Raw genomic sequence first — 23,148 nt, forward strand, 5'->3', positions numbered from 1 at the left:
TCTTCTTTGTAGCTGTCCCACTTGCCTCTGAGCTGGCAGTGGAAATCTTGGAAAAAGGAGAAGTGAGATTCTGGTTGCAAGCTGAAAAACTGTCTGGCAATGCAAAGGCCAACTTTGTATTTAATGATAAGGAGATTTTCAATGGAGAGGTAAGCCTTTTCATAGCTTACAGGTGTTTGCATTTTTATGAGTATCAATGAGTATTAATGTCTCTGTCTCCAATATACTTCCAACTACTGTTCCATACTAATGTATTTTCGTGAGAAATAAGTCATTAAAAACACCACTAGAAATATTTTGTCTGTGGTCCTGAGCTCCAGCTGAATTCTACAGGATGCAGTTTATAGAGTGGAGTTAAATGACCTCCTGCCACCTTCGTGAGTACCACATGTTCTTTTAACTAGTGGGGACCATAGGACTTCTTGCAATAAGGTAGTCCCAGGCAAGCAGCTATTGTGGTCTTCAAAGAGTCACTGCAAAAGCCCAGATTCATCCTCTCTCCTTCATCTATGGCTCTAGGATACCCTTGTGCTCAGTTCTTACCCCTCTTTGCTGTTTGGAGGAATTTGTTACACCAAGGGAAAAAATCTCAAGTGGTTGTTTCCAGCAGCAGGGCTTGTTACTCCCAAAGACACGGCATGGCATGTTTGTGTTGCAACACTGATATTGGTTAGAAGGCAGAGATGGAGCATTCTAAAACTTATTAAAACATCATCATCTCAAAGAAATTGTTATTTTGAAGAAATGCAAATCTAAACCTTTCTAATGAAAAAGAACATGATACTTCCCATAGAACAGGAATGTCACAGCTTGTATAGCATTAGTAAAGAGGCTTCACCTTTAACAGATTTCTTATTTGGTTACATGCTTAGAGCTGGAGCTAGAGAGAGAGGCAATCTGAATAAGTGAAACTTTGAATAATGAAAACATAATTTCACCTAAAGATACCATATAAAATTTGGCAAATATTTTCTGACTCTGATATCCACTAATTGTTGCTTTTCTTTCCATTCCTGAAGAAATATAAAATGAAGATGGACCAGAAGACTGGCCTTGTGGAAATGATTATGGATAAACTTGAGGACAAGGATGAAGGGACTTATACTTTCCAACTGCAGGATGGAAAAGCAACCAATCAATCCAGCCTTGTCCTCATTGGTGATGGTAAGCTAATTCATACCGCACGGTAGGCTGGAAAAATTATACCGAGGTTACCTCAGTTGTCATCTTCACTTTCCACTGTTTTCAATACCAATAGATATTCCAGTGGTTTTTCATGTCACAGTGCTTGCCTGCCTCATATAGTATAAGGCGTGTGTGTGAACTGAAATTTTTAAAGTGCTGGGAAGAAGGGGAATTGTTATAGAAATGTAAAATATTGCAGCCTGGCATGGTTTGCTTTTCTATGGGTGGAATGAAAATTTCAAATGTAAGGAGCCCATTCAGGCAGGAACAAGTAGCTGCACCTCTTACAACTCGTAGTGGCTTGCTGACTCTGCTGCTGCTCGTTCATCTTCCTACTGAGAGTGGAAAGCAGCTGTATGATTGGGGATTATGCTTTATCAGACACAACACATTAAACTCCTGATGACTGGAAGCAGCTAGGAAAGTTGGGTTAGCTGTAATCTGCTTCTGACACTTTGAAATGTTCAGTGAAAACCTGACCCTATGCCAGGATTCTCACTGACCTCCAAGGAACAGAGTTGCACCTGTTACAGTGACATTCGGTACCATAGAATTGGCACATGATGTTTAACCTTACATTTCTTGCTGGTTTTAATTCCTAGTATTCAAGAAGCTGCAGGATGAAGCAGATTTCCAGAGAAAAGAGTGGCACAGGAAACAAGGTGATAATATGGATATTTATAAGAATCACATATGCATTAGTCCGTTAAAAGTTTTTTATATTTATACATGTTAATTTGAAATAGATGCTTTTTGATCTGTTATATAGTTGCTTACCTTCTGAAGTAGAAATAGGAAAAATAAAACCGCATTAAAATATAGCAGTATTCTTGTCAAGAAAAATACATTTCTCTTTGGTTTTGTATTGTGAATACAATTGCTGTGACCTTTAAAAATATATCTATAATTTTAAATAGGTCCTCATTTTGTGGATAAACTGGGATGGGAAGTTACTGATGACTGTAATGTGATGTTGAAATGTAAGGTAAGGTGCAAGGAAAACATTGAGTACAATGTTCAAAGCACTTTGACCTACCACTACTTAGATGGCGAGGGTGGGAAGGGACTAAAGACATGCCCTTTGCTTGTGTACTGCCAACTGCATATTGGATAGTGACTGAGCCTCTGAAGGCTAATCATGCTGAGGTGATTGCTCATTGTGTGTAACAAAATACCTTGGAAAACAGCTTGAACTTTTTCCTTCAGGTCTGTCAGCCACCCACCCAGTAAAAGGCACCTGAATAGGAACGATAGGTCTTTGTAAATCCTGGGACTTTCTCATTTTTGGCTGGTTGATGAGTGTAGAAATCCCCTGGGCAGGATCCACTGGTTCCCTGGGCTCCTTGAAGCTGTTGGCAGTTCTTTTTTCTCTCTTTTCGTCCCTGCTGTTTTCTCTCTTGCGTCCCTCATTTTAAAATGGACGCCTGCAATAACTCACTGCAATCAAGTTGTAAAGCTTGCTGTTCTTTTATGAGAGACTTGAACAGGCTAACCCATGCGACACTAAGCTCTCCTGTTCAAATGAAGACAATAATTACAGTGCGGTTTTCATCCATTTTAGGTGGCGAATATTAAGAAGGAAACACACATTGTATGGTACAAAGATGACAGGGAGATAATGGTAGATGAAGAACATGACTTTAAAGATGGTGTGTGTACTCTGCTGATATCAGAGGTGAGTGACCGTCCTTGTTAGCCCTCAGCTGAAGTTAGTGCTATGAATTCAGATGAATTATATGATCTAACCTGATATTTCAGTAGAACAATCAAAAAAGGAAGTGGGTTTTAAAAATGGAAAACCTCACAAGGTGCCTGTGCTTTAGCTACAGAAAATATCTATATATAACTGCTCATTCCGATTTTCAGGAAATGATGACAGAAGAGATAACAAGCTTGTCACTTCCTTTGCATGTCAGTCTAACAACAGAATAAGACCACATTTACGTTTCAAATGGCACTTGTCACTCAGGCTTTCAGAGGACCACCCTCTTAGAGGCACCAGACTGGTCTGGTACCTGCATTCACCACTTCATCTCTTTGCTCTCTGTTCTTTGGCTGAGGAAGGGCCCCTATGGCTGGGGGCTCCCCCACCGCTGCAGGCCAGAACCCCCCAGCCAAGGCCTGTCCAACCACTCCAGCCAGGAGCAGGGCAGCTGGGGGGCACCGGGTCAGCCCCAGTCCCAAGCATTGGGCAGCTCCCTGGGATCAGGGGCAGGACATCAGCTGGGTTCAGGAGTAAAATCTAGATTTTTCTACAGTAACTGTTCTGAAAACTGGTTTTACTGTTACAATATTGCAGTTTTCTAAGAAAGATGCTGGCACTTACGAAGTCATACTCAAGGATGACAGAGGAAAGGACTCCAGTGAGCTGAAGCTTAAGGACACAGGTCAGAGCCATTTTCTGCATGCTGTCAGCCACACCAGCTAACAGGCTGACTGCTCACCTGCAAGTGGGTTTGGGGTAATACAGGCAACTGCATGCGTCACCTTCCTTTGGCTTTGTTCCTCCTATGTATAAGATCACCTCATTAGAAAAACTGAGATTTTTCAGTTCAAATAATATTTGACTACAGCTTATTGCACCTGGATTTGGTATAATTTGGGGAGCATACGACAACTAACACTAAGCAAAATGATAACAGGTTTCCTCAGGGGACCATCAGTAGTGTAAGACTACAGGTATAGAAAGAAATTATAGAACTAGGCAATTTAAAAATATATCAAATTTTTATTATGTTTTGCCATTCATTTATTTAGGGGCCTTTCCACTCATTGTTATTACTGTATTTTTAAAATACTTCTTATGTTTCCAAGCAAGTGGAGAAAAACCTATCCATTAGAATGTATATAGATGGGTTAGCGTCTATATGAAAAAAAAAAAAAGATAATATAGTTTTGTTCAGCTGCAGCAGTATTCATTAAGGCTGCTGTTAAATAAAGTCTGGAAATCATGGAATAACAGGCTATATTTCTGTATTACTTAGATTTCTAATATGCTTTATAAGATAGATCCAATTTTCTTTTTCAAACCTACTGGGGAGAGTATTTCAGAGCCAGTACTTGTCCTATTATTGACTGTGCTTGAGCTGCAGACACAGAGCCTTAGTCTCTGGATTTTATTTCCACAGCTTTTGCAGATCTGATGAATGAAGTATGCAGAAGGATTGGTAAGCACTTAACTCTCTTTTCAAATGAATGACTCATTGTGACACTCAATGAATGGCTGCATGGCTGCATAAAACCATGTGCTCTTCTTTCAGCTTTATCTGCCACAGACCTGAAAATCCAGAGCACAGCTGAGGGTATCAGACTGTACTCTTATGTCAATTATTATGTGGAAGATCTGAGAGTAGGCTGGGTGCACAAGTAAGTATGCAAAAGCTTTGCAAAAGTCAGTGCTCTTTTGTTTTTATAGATGCAGAAAGAACCTGGATATACGAGAGAGATGAGGCCCAGGTTTCTTCTCATCTCGCATATGAGTTAGTTTCAGTGAATTACACCCATGTGAAACTAATACGAGAGTCAAGTGTTGGTGGTGCAGGGCCCTCCTGTTGTTTCCCTTGAGAAAAAGATAGTTCCACGCCATGGGATGCTGTCAGGAATGGGAGCTGCACCTTTCCTTGAATGAGGTTTAAAGAGTGATGCAAATATAACCTGAGAGACTGAGAAGGTTTAAAAGAGGCCAGCACCATGGGTTAAGAGATACCTAGCCTGCAGGTCTGCTTGTCTAGAAGCCACAGTTCACAGGAACTGGGACAAGCAGACACATCCTCTTAACACATGGGTCCATGTTTAGGAGGCAAAGCAAGTTTTGGCATGTGCCTGGGGCAGTAAATTACAGACAGCCCCTCCTGTGAGAGCTACGAACCTAACCAAGACAAAGAGAAGAACTGAGATTTTTTTAAAAGACTTTGAATGCCCAACTCCCCATAAAATTAATGGGAGTTGCATATCCAAATCCATGAGACAGCTTTGAATTCTCAGCCAGCACAAAAAGCATGCACTGGAAAACCCAGAGAAGTAAACAACTTAGATTTGATTTAATAGTAGTAACATATTCAAATTACTTCAAATCTATTATTACTATTCTTGCTGCTTCAGGTCCTATGGATGTGGTAGTAGTTAGTGCTTAGGAAGGAATCTGAATTACTGATCTCTGAATAAAACTCATGTAAATGAGGCAGAGTATACCCAGGATGTGCTGTAGCAGTCTGGCTGTAATTATTGACACTGATGCTAACCAGCAATGCTGTCAGAGAAATGAAAGCAGTTTGAGGTTTACCTGTTTCTTGGCACCCATTTTGACCTGGTATTGCCAGGAATCCTAAGCATTTCAAAACTGGAAATGAATATGAAGTATTCTGGATTTCTTTCTCTCTTAATTTTTTCTCTCTCTCTTAATTTTTATAAACTAATTTAATCTTGAAGCACATCAAATTAATCTAGTAAAAATGTTCTTTGAATCTCTAGTATATTTAAAGTTATCACTTTAAAGATAAAAAGAAAACAAGTAGCTTATTGGACTAATACATTTTGCTTTATCCAGGGCAATTAACCGCTTAGCTAGGAAGCTGAGAAATTTATATTTTTTGTGGAAGAAGATATACTTATGTCAAAGTATGTTTAAATGTAAATACCAAAGCATAGCAGAGCATCAGAAACATTCCGACTAGGCAAACACGGTTTGTTACAGAAGTGGGGGGTGTTGTAGGTACAGCACTATGCAGTTTTGTTTTGCCCAAGCAGAAATAAACCTATGCCTAGAAGACAACATGAAAATGTGAGGATGCATGGATTACCCTTCAGGGATCTGGGGTATAAATTTGTATAACTCTTCTGTGGCTCAGGTCATAGACATAAGATGCATAACCTTGCTGCAAGTTTTGAGGAGAGCTAGACCTTGAACGGGGAAAGACTGTCACATCAATTCTACCCACAGCTTTAGTAAGAATTTGACTTCAAAAGTTTCAAAATACGGTGGCATACCATAGCACCTTGGAAATCATTTAGTAACTGCAGACATACTCAGTGACTCGTCATGAGCAAATCCAGTTTATACTCCAGCAAAATGAAAGGGTAACATTTTTGTGTATTTTTCAGTGATACCCAGATTAGGTTTACAGATAGAGTGAAGACCGGTGTCACTGGGGAGCAGATCTGGTTGCAGATCAATGAGCCAACTCCACAGGACAAAGGCAAATACACAATGGAACTCTTTGATGGTAAAACAGGGCACAAAAAGACAGTGGATCTTTCTGGACAAGGTAGGCCGTTCCCTCTGCTAACATCATCTGTATGTGGGCATTACACTGTGGTAGGGCAGGAGCATCTACGGCAGCATCTTGCAACAGCCCTGTTACCCTTTGGATTGTAGGGTCTGTGTTTGTACCCAGCAGCCTGGCAGTGTTTGTGCACACAGTGCAATTTTTTTTTTCCCCAACTTGTGCTTTTGGGTCATAAATTATGAACAGCTTTTTCCTATTCCAAATACCCACTTACAGCTTGCCTACTGAGACGCCAGCCCAGTTCCTGAGCTATCTTACAAAACCCCTTGTGTTGCTGGCATCGATTGTTTTAAATACAAACTGTAGCACTGAATGCCTTCTGTATCTCTCCCTTCCAAGTAATATTTGGAGGAGGAAGTGAGGGACAAGTTTGTTCTGTTACTTTCCTACTGCATTTCTTTGATGGATATAATAGGGCTCCTTATTCTTCAGAGATGTCAAGACTGGTCGCTGTCATCAACATGATGAAGGAATGTTAGGGGAACAGTTAAAATTATTTGGATTGACTGTTGGAAGCTTTTACTCTGAGAGACCTCTCAGATCCTGGGGCACAGATTAACTCCTTCTGAATTGCCGAGTTTCCATCCCCTGCCGTTCCCATCCCTAAAGCTTACTTTGGGTCTGCAAGCTCTGTGTAAGGGCAATAACCTTATAATCATCTCCATGTTGCTCCTTCTGTACTCTACCCCCACTTTCTGAGAAAAGAGATTTCTTATTCCCTTTCAAAGCAGAGAGGCTGACCTCCCACATGATGGTAGCTTACCCTAAATTTATGATGGAGACAGCAGTTTGCTGTCTGTTTTTTTCATGGCCATCAGTGTGATGCTTCGGAGCAGATATGAAAAGCACTTGGGAAAAACAGATCTCTTGTATTCCATAAGCCAGTGGTCTCCAAAGTGGGGTGTGTGCAAGATGATCTGCTGGGGTGCGGGAAGAAAATATGAGAACTTCAGAGTACATATATATAATTTACAAAGAAATAAATATACGTATACTGGGGGTGCATGCTCAAAAAATTTTACCTATAGGGGTGCACAATCAAAAAAGTTTGGGAAACCACTGCCATAAACTATCATTTAGATTGTGTGTTGTGGGTTTCTTCCTCCGTTTTGTGAGATAATTTCAGCCTATTGCTCTCCCACTATCTCTTTGTCTTAAAGCCTGGCTTTTAGAAGAAAAAAAAGTGTGTTTATGCATTCATATGTATATATAACAGTTGCCATATACAAGATGGCCTTTATTAGTTAAACCGTTCAGCATTTAGGGCTTATACTATATGCATGCATCCATACATTAATATTTCTTTAATGGTGTCTACATTTTTAATTTAGTTCTAAATTCTAAATTTAAACATCTGATAATTTATCTCTGAACCTATCTTTAAAATTAACTTTTATCTTTACAAAGCATTTGATGAAGCCTTTGCTGAGTTCCAGAGATTAAAGTAAGTATTATTTCATCTAAATACAGTAATGGCAGCCATAAAATAATAAGAGTATTTGTTTGTTTTGTGCTGGAGCTAAATATATCCTGTGAAAAAAATCCTAGTCCTACAGAATTCTGTAGGAGTTTTGCATGTGAATTCTTCAGTGCAATTTTTATGTAACAGTTAGGTAACGAAGAATAGGCAGTATTGCCAAATGATGAGAGAGATTTTCCTTAATGGTTTAAAGGCAGTTAAAAGATAAATTATTTTTCAATCATTCTAAGTAAACCTTAACTGAAATTGGACTTTCTTTTTGTTTCTTTCAACTCCAGGCAAGCTGCGATTGCAGAGAAAAGTAAGTGGGCCTCCTTTGACAATAGTTGCAAAAAACTGTTTACAAAGGTTTTCTTCCTTTCCGGGAAGGTTGTGTGTTGGGAGAGAGAGGGCATGTATACATGTGTATGTGCATGTGCTCATCCCAAGACGAACTTGTCCTTACACCAAGGGGAAGCAAGGAAGTGACCTTTTAGTGATCTCACATTGGTGAACATTGCAGCTAATACCACTATAGTTATGGGTTATGTTGATTTTCCCAGTCTAAGCTCCTGTTCTTTTTAAGAGTTAGCCTTCTATAAAAACTATCTTTATTGCTGACATCTCTCATGCATTTTCTCTGCACAAAAGTCACTTTGTTTTCAAAGACAGAGGAAATCACTTGGCTAGTTTTGAACTATCTGAAATGTCAAATGGCTCCGCATTGCATAGAGATGGGTAGGAAAGCAACAGTAGCTTTTGCATTGCTTAAAGACTGATCCCTGAATCTCCTGATACTTTTGCCTGTGTGTCAATTCCAACATATCAACTAAAACAAAAGTATGCAGTAATTACTTGAGGAATAAGTCGTTAGAATTCAACTTGAATTATTAAGCTCAATATTCTCCCTATTTACAGCAAAATGCGTGGAAAAAATGTAACACATCAAAAAGTTCTCCCTCTGCAGATGACTTTTAGACCTGTATAAAAGTGTGGGCAGACTGGTATTTGAAATGTTTTTGGTGAAAAATGTGTAGAGAGATCTCAGCTGACTCCTCCTGGGCATACACTCCAAATAGAGCGGGCTTTGGAAAGGTACAGTGATCCTGACGAGTCCCAGCTGAGGCAGCACGAAAGGATCAGTAACAGCCTGCCCTGGCCATTTCATTTCTAACCCTGGCCCACTCAGAAGGGGCTGCCACGTTAACTGATATAACACAGTCCTGTTCCTAGTCTCGGAAGGTTGTTATCTCTGTGCTCCAGAGCACATCTTTTACAGAATACATTAGAGGGGAACATGCTGTCTAGTCATTTCCTTCCTCTGCCAGGCTCCACTAAGACTCATAACGAACAAAATGCATACTCCAGAATAAGTGCAGCAAAGACTGCATGTGATCAGCTTATTTGTGTGTATCTAAGATTCCTATGGGATTTTGAGCTTAAAACTAGACCAAATATTGATCTCATTTACACCCAGATAGGTACAAAGTGGTGGAATTTCAGTGCTGTCACTGAGACTGCCTCTGTATTTCAATCAAAACCTAATCTCCACCACTTTATTAGCTGTCACTCATTTCCTTTTGGAAACACAACTTTTTTAGTTTATGACACTAAAAATTTAGAGTGCCAGATCTCAAAAATTCAGATTTTTTTTTTTTTTTTGGTGCACTCAGAAGTAACACTGAATTGATGGCAAAATCTGCAGGACACAGCACATGTACTTTAATTCCCCTCTGTGAGTGACTGACACCAGCTATTAACACATCTTTTGCTGTGAATTCAACAGTTTTTAAAGTCCAAATGGTGTGCTAAGAATGCCAAATAGTTCTCTGCTAGCACAGATATCAGAGACAAGTTGTGCATAAATAAGGTGATATGAAAGAACTGGAGGGGAAACAGAATCTGGGACACAGTTGATCTTGAGACACTGAAGAAAATTATGCCTATTTATTTACAGATCGTGCACGGGTACTTGGAGGTTTGCCCGATGTTGTCACCATCCAGGAGGGCAAGGTACAGTAAATTAACTGAAGCTTTAGACAACAGCCCAACAGCTTGAATGCCTTTCAATGATGGGAAAATAGTCACCTTTTTTTTTTTTAAAGATTCCATCTTTAAAATCTGCTACATTATTTATTCATACCCTGCCTTCTGTACATAATTCAACAGTCTTGCACAGATGGGTTTATGTATTCAGGGCAGTGTCTTTTCCTAAGCATTAGATAAAAGTGAGATGACAATGTGAGCTGAGACTAAAACTCCTTATATAACCAGCTCTTTAAAAATTCATGCACAGGTTTCACAGTTAGATCCTTTTGTAACAGGCTACCAGGGAAGTTTTATTCCTTATTTACAAGATAGCTAGTCATTCTGTGTCTTACAAAGTTAACTTCCTCGTAATGTGGCAAGATAACCACCCCTGTCAAGGCTGGCTTTTAAATGCTGTAAAACTAGTAAACCTCTAACTCAATTAGAATTGAGAATCAATCCCCAGACAAAAGAAGATAGTTTTCTCTATTTCATCAGGGTAGATGGGAAGGAAGTCAAAAGAAGTCACTGGTGTTACACTGGATTATATTAGCAGAGTTTAGCTGAAAAATTATTGTAAGGCAATCTCAGAGGAACACAGCTACATTGATGTTTGAGTGCAGAACAGATGACTCAGAAAATCAGTTCTCAATCTCGCAACCTTTTCCCAGCACACTGCTTCTACAAGTTGCTGCATAATAGTACTGAGACCACTTCCCACTGATCTGCCACTAGCTGGTTCCTCTTCACAGTGTGGGTGAACATTGAAATAGGGCACGTGAATGTTGCTGGAAACCTGTAACATGACAAATACAGTAAGGCAGCTTCCTGATATTTCTGGCTTTATCTGGCAGTAGGTCAGCTGGGTTAAAAGTATTTGATTATAAGCTGAGCAGAACTGTTAAGAATCTAAAATCTTGGTCTGAATCACTTAACAATGCAAGATATAGCATAGCCAGTAGACAGTGGACTGCAGCACTTCTGGGAAAATTAAGAATGTTGGCATTACAAAATGAGATAACATTTGATTAAATACTTCATTAAAGGATTTAGCAGTTTGGGAAATGCTGCAGAAGCAAGAAGCACTAATATGAACATTGTAACTGAAGGTAGAAGGCACAAAGAAACAGAACAAATTTGCAGATTCTCAGCTAATAGCGCTTGTGCTTAGAGATGAGACTCTGCCAAAAGAGAGTTGATATGAAGCTGAGTATGAGCTCACTAAAGCAAAATATGTGGAGTTTATAAAACGGGAGTTTGTAAAAAATGAATTGCAAAATCCTACCCAGACACACATTCTCCTTTGCAGCAAGGACATTTGTGATGTTGAGTAAGTGACTGAAAAACTCCCAGAACTTAAGACAAATATCCTTGACCTTATGTTTCTGGATTCAGTAAATGATTGTTTTGAGAAACGGAGAGGGACAGAGAGTGATTGGGGAAAACACTGTTTGTTTGGGTGGTGTTGGCTCATCCCTCTATTGTTTGCATATATGCTGGAGAGCGGGGAATGCAGTTCTCTGTTGTGTAATTCATGCAAATTGCACAATCATAAAGGATTTTGAAAAAGAGTAAATGAGGACTGGCAATTGCAAGCTTTGATTTTGACTACAAGTGCATCCATAACTATAGAGTTATATGAACAGATTGGTACCCCTAGATTGAACTTTCAAGTGTATGCATGCCTTAATCTTAAACTTAACACCGTGACTGTGATGCTATTTATTAGCTTTTTACATGTGAGCTGAAGGATATGTATGAGAACAAATGAACCAGTGTTTACCCAGTGTTAATCAAACAGCGCTCCAGAAGGCCTAAGAGGCTTCCACTGATAGACAGAAATGCTCTTCAGCAGTGTGATATAATTGGAAAAAGCTACGTGTCAGTTCATATTAGGGAGGAATTTGACCTGACAGAGAATACTAGCATAAGTTTTGTGTACAGCCGACCAAATTGACCTAAGTGGCTGTTTTAATGAAGGCCTGTAAGTGAGTAAGGGGGTTTTATTGTTAAAAGGAGAGGCTTAGGATTCTGACAGACAGGCACTTTCAGACCTAGAAAAAATATGTTGCATCCTCCTGCCCACCAACTCCCCATTCTACCCTTCTGCCAGGGGTAGGTGCCCTCATGGGTAGGCTGGAAGAAGGGAGCAGGTTCCCCTGATTGAGCTGCTTCAATTCACTCACTGGCCTCTTAGCCCAAACCACCCATGAATGTGAGTTTGTGCTAATATGCAAGAGGAATGGCAATACTTGAAATACAATGACACATCTCCCTTTGCTACCTGTGCTACCCTACTCATGACAATCTGCAGTGAAAGGCAGAAAAGGTAGTGGGGAGCATGAAGGGTCTGGACTTGCAGCTGCTGGTTGCTCCAAGTGCACATGCCTCAGTCCCTCAGGTGCAGACTTGCTATGGGAACTTTGTGTGGAGCTCTGAAAGTCTGAGCTCCAGCTCAAAGAGATGGGGTTTACTAACCCAGTGCTTTTCAGATAGATCAGATTTCAAAATAGATTTTGTTCACTTGCCACAACATCTAGACAGGCTTCCAGTCCTTCTCCCCACCCCCTTGCCCAATCATCAGAGCCAGACAACTACTGGAAAAGGGGGATTATCTTGAAGGGGAAAGGTGCCCCTTCCCCCCAGGTATACAGGACACACTTTTTTAAAACCTGGATAAGGATATCAGGTTGAATACAGCATTGTAATCAGGGGGTTCAGTGAACGAGCAAAGACAATCTCTTGTCCAAAGAACAGAAAATCTGAAAAAGATAGTTGCAGTCACAGTGGGCAGTCACTTCTCCTTGGCTAAAGCTCCATAATTATGGAATTATCTTCCAGAAAACCAAAGATCTCACCATCTACTTAGTGAATGATAAGATACATCTCTGCACATTAGTAGCTGGAAAATAAATAATAAGAGTTGGGAACATCAGGAGGAGCACTGATGTCGAACAGGAGCTAGTGATGCAAGGTTAAGCAAAATGCAGCTTGAATCTCTTTGAATTAAGGAGTACTGACACCACTTCAGACACCCATGGTTTGAATGATGCCACTAATAGAGCTTTCTGGACATGGACATCAGCTCATCAGCATCTTGGAGTGGCAGCTGGGGCCACTCAGTGGTGACCTCCTGCTTGCTAGAGAAGACAATAAATACTGAGCACCGGGACCCATATGTAATGCCTGGCCGAGGCTTGAGGCTGAGGGCATGTTTGTCTTGAAAGCGATAAGGAAGAGGGGGAAATGTAAAAACCTCTTGTTTTCCCCTTGTTTTTAAAAAAAGATGGATTGATACGGCAATCAAAACCACACTGACATTCACATCAGTGGGCTACAAGTAAAGGCAGTCAACAACCCCACGCGGTCACCGGCTGTAGGTGCTGCAGGAAATGAGATAGGGGCTATTTCCACCATGCCGTAACCACCTCTGCCTTTCCTTCAGTGTACCAAGAATTATGCATTGTTGATGGAGGACAGACTTGCCTCTCCCTTTTGTTTTCATTTTGATCCTTAGGTGATGTGGGATTTATATGATTTTTATTTTGTTGTCAGAGGTACAAAAATTTTTCATTTGTATAGAGGTATAAATTTTTTTCTACCTGCTCATTTCAACAGCCTTCTAGGTGTGTCTCTTCTGTCCCATCTTCCACCATCACTGCACCAGATAAGAAGCAGAGAGGTGAAGGGAATCACAGAATGGTAGGGGTGAAAGAGACCTCTGGAGATCATCTCATCCAACCTCCCTGCTTGAGCAGGGACACCTAGAGCAGGGGGCACAGGAACGCATCCAAGTGCATTTTGAATATTTCCAGAGGAGACTCCACAGCCTCTCTGGGCAGCCTGTTCCAGTGCTCTGCCACCTTCAAAGTAAAGAAGTTTTTCCTCATATTCAGGTGGAACTTCCTGTGCTCCAATTCATTCCAATTGCCCTTGTGCTGTCACTGGGCACCACTGAAAAGAGTCTGGTCCCAGCCTCTTGCCACCCACCCTTCAAATACTTATAAGCATTGAGAAGATCCCACCTCAGTCTTCTCCTCTCCAGGCTAAACAAACCCAGGTCTCTCAGCCTTTCCTCATAAGGGAGATGCTCCAGTCCCCTGATCATCTTTGTGACTCTCCGCTGAACTCTCTCCAGTAGTTCCCTGTCTTTCTTGAACTGGAGGCCAGAACTTGACACAGTACTCCAGATGTGGCCTCACTAGGGTGGAGTAGAGGGGGAGGATAATCCCCCTTGACGTGCTGGCCACACTCCTTTTCATGCGCCCCAGGATACCATTGGCCTTCTTGGCCACAAGGGCACGTTGCTGGCTCAGGGTCAACTTGTTGTCCACCAGCACTCCCAGGTCCTTCTCAGCGGAGTTGCTTTCCAGCAGGTCAACCTCCAACCTGTACTGGTGTGTGGGGTTGTTCCTCCCCAGGTGCAGGACCTTGCACTTGCTTTTGCTGAATTTCATGAGGTTCTCCTCGGCCCAGCTCTCCAGCCTGTCCAGGTCTTGCTGAATGGCAGCGCAGCCTTCTGGTGTATCAGCCATGCCTCCCAGTTTTGTATCATCAGCAAACTTGCTGAGGGTACACTCTGTCCCTCTGTCCAAGTAATTGATGAATATGTTGAACAGGACCAGACTCTGCACAGACCCCTGGGGAACACCACTAGTTACAGGCCTCCAACCAGACTCTGTGCTGTTGATCACGACCCTCTGCGCTCTGCTGTTCAGCCAGTTCTCAGTCCACCTCACTGTCCACTCATCTAACCCACACTTCCTAAGCTTACCTACGAGGATGTTATGGGAGACAGTGTCAGAAGCATTGCTGAAGTTGAGGTAAGCAACATCCACTGCTCTCCCTTCATCTACCCAGCCAGTCATGCCATCATAGAAGGCTATCAGGTTGGTCAAGCATGATCTGCACTTGGTGAATCCATGTTGACTGCTTCTGATAACCTTCTTGTCCTCTACGTACCTGTAGATGACCTCCAGGATGAACCTCTCCATCACCTTTCCAGGGATGGAGGTGAGGCTGACTGGCCTATAGTTCCCTGGGTCCTCCTTCTTGCCCTTTTTGAAGACTGGAGTGACATTGGCTACCCTCCAGTCCTTGGGCACCTCTCCTGTCCTCCATGACCTTTCAAAGATGATAGAGACAGGCTTAGCAACAGCATCCGCCAGCTCCCTCAGCCCTCATGGGTGCATCCCATTGGGGCCCATGGATTTGTGAGGATCCAGTTTGCCTAAATATATCTCTAACCCAATCCTCCTCAACCAAAGCCTTCCTTTCTCCAGATTTTCTCTCTCACCTTTGGCGCTCTAATGCCTGAAGGCCTGCAGTAAAGACCGAAGCAAAGAAGTCATTTAGTAACTCTGCCTTCTGTGCATCCTGCATCAACAGGGCACCCACCTCATTCAGCAGTGGACCCACAGTTTCCCCAGTCTTTCTTTTACTACCGATGTATTTGAATTAATTTTATTAATTTTTGCAAATTCTTTTGAGAAGATTCCCATGGCACTGTGACTGGAGGAGGGGATGGTTTATACATGTCAGTATCTCCCAAATAGGAATTTTTCAGCTGACAACAAAAAAGGAGGCCTCAACATAGTGTGCACAATAGACTCAGCAGCCTACAGAAAGTATCCAACTGCCAGCAATCTCTCAACAACTGACTCTCTGACAATGAAGATACTTCCTTCAGTCTGATGGGACCAAATTCAGCCCTTAGACACATTACTAACATCAAAGGGAAATACTTAGATGAACACCAAAGAAAGGGTAAAGCCTGTATTGACTTCAGTTAAAAATAGTTTTATAGGAGTGCGTAAAAGAATTCAAGTCGGTTGGAACAGCTGTCAGGGCATAGTTTAAAAAGATCCTAAATCAAACAAAATATTCCAGGGACACTTTGTTCTTAGATATTTAAAAAGGCAGGCATACTTTGTTTACTTCTGTGGCAGACACATAGTGAGCTTAACATGAACAAATCAATCTGACAATTCCTCAAATTCACATTTCAGGTGTAACACACAAACGCAGATAATATCTAATTTTATATTAAACAATATGCTTGGAGAAAGCCCTACTAATGATTATGAGAGTAGAGAAGAAGGTCCATAAAATATTGAAAGGTTCTAATGGAGTTTTTGAATTAACTGGGTTCCTTCTTTTCCTTTACGATACAGAAGACAGAGAAAAATTATTGATCACTGATGCTGATATGCATCCATTTTCTAAAAGCAGGAAGCTAAATGGGGAGTGGAACATTTGGAGAGTCAGGCATCAAAAAAAACCCACAGCAAATATTTACTGACTCTTATTTATAATCCTTTTGTACTTTTTCTATAGGCACTTAATCTTTCTTGCACCGTCTGGGGAGATCCTACCCCAGAGGTCTCATGGCTGAAGAACGAAAAGTCATTTGTATCAGATGCTAATTGCATCCTGAAATTTGAATCTGGAAAAAACGTCAGCTTTACCATTTCTGCTGTGTCCACGCTCGACTCTGGGAAATACAGCATTGTGGTGAAGAACAAGTACGGCACAGAGACCAGCGATGTCACTGTAAGTGTGTTCATACCTGAGGAAGAGAGACAGTCTGAGCAAGAGAAAAAGGAAGAAGATAAGAAAAAGAAAGCATGAATTTAAGACTAGGAAACAGAAGTATGGGGGAGATTTTGGATGATAGGCTGACATAATATGTGTGTGTAAATGGCTTTCCGCTTTAGCAGGCAGCCTTGGATTCTTCCATTCACTTCACTTTTGCTTCTAATACATTTAGTTGTGCCAGGGAAGACAGGGCCTTTCCTAAATATTTTCTTACTACTGACTTCACAGAACCTAGTTATAGCATCTTCAGCCAGGCCAAATGCATGCTGTAAAGACCGGTCAGCCATTTGACCCTCTTCCTGGAACATTTGACCATACAACAAAAATGGAAAGGGTGAAGAATCGTTTCAGTGGAGGCAACTGATGAGGTAGATGGAAAGATAAAAAATGATCAAGGCACTTCTGAGCAACAGTTTAGACTTGTTCCAACTTTGGTAAAGTAATATAGATGGAATGTGTTAGAGCATTAAATCATGGAGAAATTAGTGCTGTGTTTTTTTTGTCTACATTAAGGCCCCTTTGTATTGCTGTGTTAATTTAGAGAGGCCTTAATATGGGTGTCATTTACATCCATAAATATTGTTTAATATGCCCAATTGGGGTAAATGTACTGTAACATAAATGATAATCAGGCTTAGGAGGCCAGAATACTCATGTGTGTGTGTGTCTGCAAAAATGTATGAACTCTCCTCTATGTTCACAAATAAACTGAATTCACTTCTTTCCTTCCATCACAAGCTTGTTTCACTGTCTCTTGTTTTACTAGTCACGGCTCTTAGTGCACAGTATCTTAGTGTCTTAATGCTTTCACCGCTGTAATGACCTCTAGCTTTCCTTTAGATCTCTGTTAATCTTCACTTTACTGTTCACGACAAAACCCACAATGGCACATCTTCACACCGTTCTGTCCAGACCTTCACTACTTCCCATCTCAACTCAACAAGGTATTTTTGCAAATTCAGGCACAGGAGTGGTCTCATGTGATTCAAGGGACCTGCTCATGAATTTTGATTTAAGGGTGTTAGGTAAGTATTTTGTTAGACTGAGACCTCAGTTAATTTCATCCAAACTTAACACTGGAGATCAGAAATAACAATTTACTCAAGACCTTTTAAGGCTACAAAAAGAATCTTCAGTGGAACACAGAAAAAAAATATGGGTTTTTTTCAGATAAAAATGTTTCAGACAGAAAACATTTGTACATATCTTTGAACGCACTAACATAGGTTAAAAACTCCATGTCAGATATTGTACAGCACTGCCACTGATTATTACTAGCTGAGGAAGAGCAACAGAATGTACCTATATGTCCATCCTGCTGGACATATATTTGATGTATACATATGACACAATATATATCATATATATACACATATATAGGATCGGAAGCAGTTATCGGCCCAAGTGCTAATTAGGAGAGCAATGTGCCATATTAATAATTCTTAATTAATAACTAGTCTCACAACAGCACAATTCTTCCCATCAAAATCTAAAGAACTAACATACATATTTTCGGTATAAGCATGATGTGTGCACCTTTCACATACTTTCTCTTGTTGTTTTTAGCTACTGTGACTGCAGAAATAGTGCTGTTTCCCAGGCGCTCATACTGCTGCAGTACTGGCATTTCTGTGAGGATGCCACTAGTGAGGGCTGTACAGTTAATGCTCACTTAAATCCTTGCCATCTGAGGTTTACTGTCAGCTAACGTTAAAGGCGAAGTGGAAGCATGAGGGAATTCTTAATGGCTCAGATAACAAAGATTCAACACAGTTATCAGTGGTGAAAATGGTGATTTTTTTCAAATTTTAATAAGTTTTTTAATCAGTTTCTATAAAGGGCTAATGATTATGATCTTAATAATTTTAAAAAAACTCCAGATTTAGGTCAAATTTATGAACTACCAAAACACATTAGCATGTACTTATCTTTATGCATGAATAGTTCCACTGGTTTCAAGAAACATGTTAAGTTTGTCTGGTATAAGTCTTTTTTCTTCCAGAAGAGATTTCATATCATAGGGAGTTTTAACATGAAATTATGTAAAACTAATGAGCTCGCAGCATTTCACATAAACAGCGTATGTGTTCACATAGCCTTATCTCCTAAAACAGTTAAAACTCAAGTACCAAACTTGATAACTTTATTGCAATTTAAGGTTTGTGTGTAATTATGTACATTAATGACTCAATATCTGTTATAAAAAAAGTTCAGACTAGTCACAACAGATGCATATCAGACAAAGTGAAACAGCTTAATTTTTAAAATTCAACACATGAGAATATCTATAATTTGAGATACAGCAAGCTTTCTGAATTCAAAGAACTAATGTAAAATTATTTGATAATTTCACTCAGTATGACATGAAGCCCGTTCAAGGATGATAAGCAGGTCACTCCTCCTTGGTCCCAGGACACACACCTTAAAAGCAACAGTGTCACATGTCTCTCTCACCCTCCAGAGTGCAAACAAGAATATGACTAGCTCTTCGCAATACCTGATAACTGATGTTTATTACTTAGCATTAGCACAGTTTTAATAATGATTGCATTTTGGCAGCAGTTTATTTCTACTACTATATCTTCAAAAATCTGTCTTCCTGTGAGGGAATATAAGCGGGCCACCCCACAGCTAACAGGCTGGATTCCACTTGTCTGTGTCAGAAGATGTATGTGTCCCTGAAAGTTAGAGTAATAGCTGCTTCTAAACATATTGCTGCCAGGGACTCGGCTATGGTAGTTTCAAACAGAATTTGTGATGCATCTACATTTCTCGCTTGTGCACTTTTTGTTCTTGCTTTGCTTCAGGTGATTGTGATTTCTGTGTCAGGACAGACTGACACAGTCCAAGGACACAATCAAAATAATATAAGTGCCTCTAAAAAGAAAAAAACAATGACAGCAATCAAACGGAAGGAAGGGGAGAAGAAAGGTAAGAGCACTTTCACCTTTATGGTCTTCTACTCCAATGAAAAAATTGTTAAACATTATGTAGTTAATAGCCTGTGCCAATCAATATTTCTCAGGTCCCAAACAATCAAGTTTACAGTGTGTATGCTCTTAATTAACAACAAATGCAAAGTATGAATTGCCAGGTTAAACCTCAGTGAAAGATATTTAAATCAACACTTTTAACTTGCTTTTCCACTGGGCTGCGAGTTCTCACCTTGGCTCACCTGGCTGATGAAAGTTTTTTTAAGCTATAATTAATACTTTAAAATTTCTGAAGCAAAGACCTCCTAAGCATGTATATATACACAGATGGTGTTATTTTCCAAAGTGAGACTCATTTCAGCAGCTAGACGTTTGACATTTAACAAAAAAAAAAAAGAAAAAAGGCCTTGCTAATTAAGGGACCCCAAATGCCAAAGTGTTTTAGAAAACCCTGATCCTATAGCCACTACTTGAGGTTAATCAATTATTCTCACTTAATTTTATGTCCATATTGAATAGTAAAGTTGGAATTATAAGTGACCATTTTTTGTCCAGTTCAGAGAAAGGGTAGAAAATTAAAAGCTCTGTGGTGATTCAGCATTCTTGTATGTTACAGACTTTTTCTGTCTTTTAGGCTCTTACTATACAATTGCTACTTGGACATTGATTTATTCTTCACAATTACAACTCCCTCATGTAGAGCATTTTAGCTCCAAATAAGGCTTACATTCCAACATTATCAGAACATCTGTTTTATATATTTTTGCCTAAATATTTTTTCTTTGTATACAGGGTGTATACATGTTAGATCATTGCTGACAGAACATTTTATACTCTTATCCCCCTCCCCTTTCCACTCCTAAAAGAGCAAATATTTAACTGCATTTCTTTCCTCTCTTGCCTTACTGGTATGGGTAACCTAGACACTTCTGAGCAGTCCTGTAAATGAGATCACTTATATGAGAAACAACTATTTACATCTGTAAATGTTTTGCAGGTTCTACCACTTAATCTTTTTAATTAGAGACCGTAAAGTCTTGGGCTTGCTTTTGGCTCTGTAAAAAGTAGTAATGTTATTTGTGATACTGAATCTTTTTATATGGGTATGGGAAGAAGAAAAGAACATGGTAGGATCGTAACCACGTGAAAGCAAAACCTTACTCTACATACCTCTGTGTTGCTGAGCATAGTGAATATAAAGGAAATTTTATCACTTCTCCTAAATTAGATTTTATTAAGCCACACGTAGAAGAAATTATTGCTACAGAAGAGAAACCTGATCCAAATGAAATCCCCACTGCGGAAACAGAAAAGGATACAAAAAGCAACCAGAAAGCAGCAAAGATGACTGGTGGAAAGACAGCAGTAGCAGAAATGGTTCCTCAGCCCACAGAAAGCTTCGATAGGCAGGGAAAGAAACCACTGGAAAAAAAGCCTTGAGTAAATCCTGCTGTCCTTGAATGAAGAATGTGATCTTCTTTTGACCTGGATAATAAGTTCAAGCTGAGTTTTCATGGGTGGTAGACTAGCCATGATATTTTAACAGAAAAGTTTATTAGTGTTTTTTGTTAACATTTGTATTACTTCATAACTTTAAATGCATAGTAGATGGGCACTTATGTCTCAGTACCAGATCGGTTGCACTGCAGTGATTTCTAAGCATCTTAACAATGATCCATGTACTGACAAGGTGATTTTAGTTACTGAAAAATGTCCATGATAAACAGAGGTTACTAGAGCAAATCCTGCCCAGCACTGACATATTTACTACTCTGTAAAAGAATGTTGTCATCAGTTATGTGGCTCTGTTAATTGATATTTGAACGTCATCACTGCTTGAGGCAGACCCCACCTACTCTCTTAAGGAACCCACACATAAAGTCCTCTTAATTCCATGTGGGCTGGACTTTTCACCATGACCAATTTGGCCACAAGGGAAGATCTTCAGAAACAGAACCATCTCTTATGGATGGGGGGGGACCATAAGTAGGTTTTCTTTCGATGCAAGTTTCATGCGTACCTTTGTCATCAGGTGGATCAGGATGACATCTGGACATTTTTTATCACCGAGACTCCCATGACTGCTTTTCAGTCCTCTTCATTAATTTCCTCCTGGCCTTGGTGAAGTACTAGGCATATAGCATTAACCCACAAAGTATCAACTGCCCCACATGCTGATTTTTCTCCACCCTTTTTGCTACAGCAATCATATTTCTGCTTCTAAGACCTGTTAAACCCACAGTCTTCCTTCCCCTCAATGACTCAGAGCAACAGCTTCCCTTCTTCCCCTCACTAGGATCAGACCCACTGGTTTCTTATAAAGGAGTGTAGCTTCATTGTCCATGGAAATGAGGAATAAACACAAGCCAAGAATCTCTGCTTTAAATCTTTACTGTGTTCATTCCCATGTTTATGTGCTGAGGATATAAGAAAATATGACTCATTTGTGGATGCTTAGATACCTTGGAAGAAGCAGAGTTCAAGCTGAAAAACAAATAAAAACAGAGGTCAGAATTAATTTTGTTAATACACAAGCTAAGTTCAACCTTTAAGTGACTAGAATTCATTAAATACAAGAAATAAAAATAAGATATTTTAACTACTAGGAAAATACTTTTATTGATTTCAGCTCTTAGAAGGCTCAATCACATTATATTGGCTTTTTCCAGGTGGGTTATTGATGAAAGATTACTAAACTCTACTGATATTTCTAGGGTGTTAGATCTACGACAAATGCAGAAATACTGAAAACACAAGAAATATCAGTTTCTGATTAGAAACTGATCCTTATAGAATTGTTGATAGCATGAGAAAAGAAAGAGTCTTAATAGTAAGTAAAAGTGTAACACCTGAGACACTGATATTTCTGATGGAAAGAAATACATTTCCTTCCAGAAGAATTCCAGCAGGGTTCTACTCAACAATTTTTAAAACCATCAGAAAGGTTCCTGATGGATGAAATCCTAGTTAGAGAGCTTATATGGAGGCAATTGGAGTAACAGTTCTGTAAACAAGGTGAAGGATTTCGATGACCTATTCTGAGTGACAGAAAGATGTTGCATGCAACAGAGAAAAAAGTTATGCAAGTCAAAACATTGACTGCCACACAAAAAAAGTGGTGGGAGAAACTTAAAATACAGAGTGAACTACAACTAAAATCATCCTACTCGACTTAGGTACTGTTTGACATGTAGAGCTTGATTCAGTTCTACATTACATCTTGTTCTACATCTAGGTATTACAGTTTAAATCGGTAGGAAACTGGAGTAGCCCAGCAGCAAAGGATGTAAGCATAGGTCCTGCACAGAAACGCAGGAAGGAGCATTTCCATGGTAGGAGACTTGTTAAATGTGAACCTTAATGCATGTAGGTTCTCAGGCAACTGTTACAGAAAACGATAAATATCTACAGATGTGTGATTACATCACCCTGCCAGAGAGTTGAGAGTCTGGCCTTTCAAAACGTTACAAAGCTGCAGGTTGTTTCACACAACTCTTAACTGCTCTTTGCCCTGGCAATTATTTCAACCTGCCTTACCTCTCTAAAAATCCATCGCTTCTTACAGCTCCTTCAGGCTGGGAGTCTCTCCCTCACAAACATCAATGGCAGTGTGTAAGTTATACATAGAGCAGATTGTACCACTGAGAGCCTGATCCAATTC

General features: G+C 40.0%; 1 protein-coding gene across 2 annotated transcripts in view; it reads left to right on the plus strand.

Moving 5' to 3' along the window:
* MYOM1 (myomesin 1) overlaps nt 1-21,010 on the plus strand; it is a 78,902-nt gene extending 57,892 nt beyond the window's left edge. For both annotated transcript variants that reach the window (XM_075084763.1, XM_075084766.1), the window contains 15 exons: nt 13-149; nt 1,020-1,164; nt 1,788-1,847; nt 2,103-2,170; nt 2,747-2,860; nt 3,485-3,572; nt 4,314-4,352; nt 4,446-4,551; nt 6,286-6,449; nt 7,878-7,914; nt 8,229-8,251; nt 9,887-9,942; nt 16,294-16,509; nt 19,362-19,485; nt 20,716-21,010. In XM_075084763.1, coding sequence (XP_074940864.1) covers nt 13-149; nt 1,020-1,164; nt 1,788-1,847; nt 2,103-2,170; nt 2,747-2,860; nt 3,485-3,572; nt 4,314-4,352; nt 4,446-4,551; nt 6,286-6,449; nt 7,878-7,914; nt 8,229-8,251; nt 9,887-9,942; nt 16,294-16,509; nt 19,362-19,485; nt 20,716-20,927 — 1,589 coding nt within the window. In that variant the 3' untranslated portion in view covers nt 20,928-21,010. The remainder of the gene's footprint in view (nt 1-12; nt 150-1,019; nt 1,165-1,787; nt 1,848-2,102; nt 2,171-2,746; nt 2,861-3,484; nt 3,573-4,313; nt 4,353-4,445; nt 4,552-6,285; nt 6,450-7,877; nt 7,915-8,228; nt 8,252-9,886; nt 9,943-16,293; nt 16,510-19,361; nt 19,486-20,715) is intronic.
* The last annotated feature ends 2,138 nt before the right edge of the window (nt 21,011-23,148 follow it).

The sequence above is a fragment of the Phalacrocorax aristotelis genome, chromosome 2, assembly GCF_949628215.1.
Source record: "Phalacrocorax aristotelis chromosome 2, bGulAri2.1, whole genome shotgun sequence".
NCBI classification, from domain to species: Eukaryota; Metazoa; Chordata; class Aves; order Suliformes; family Phalacrocoracidae; genus Phalacrocorax; species Phalacrocorax aristotelis.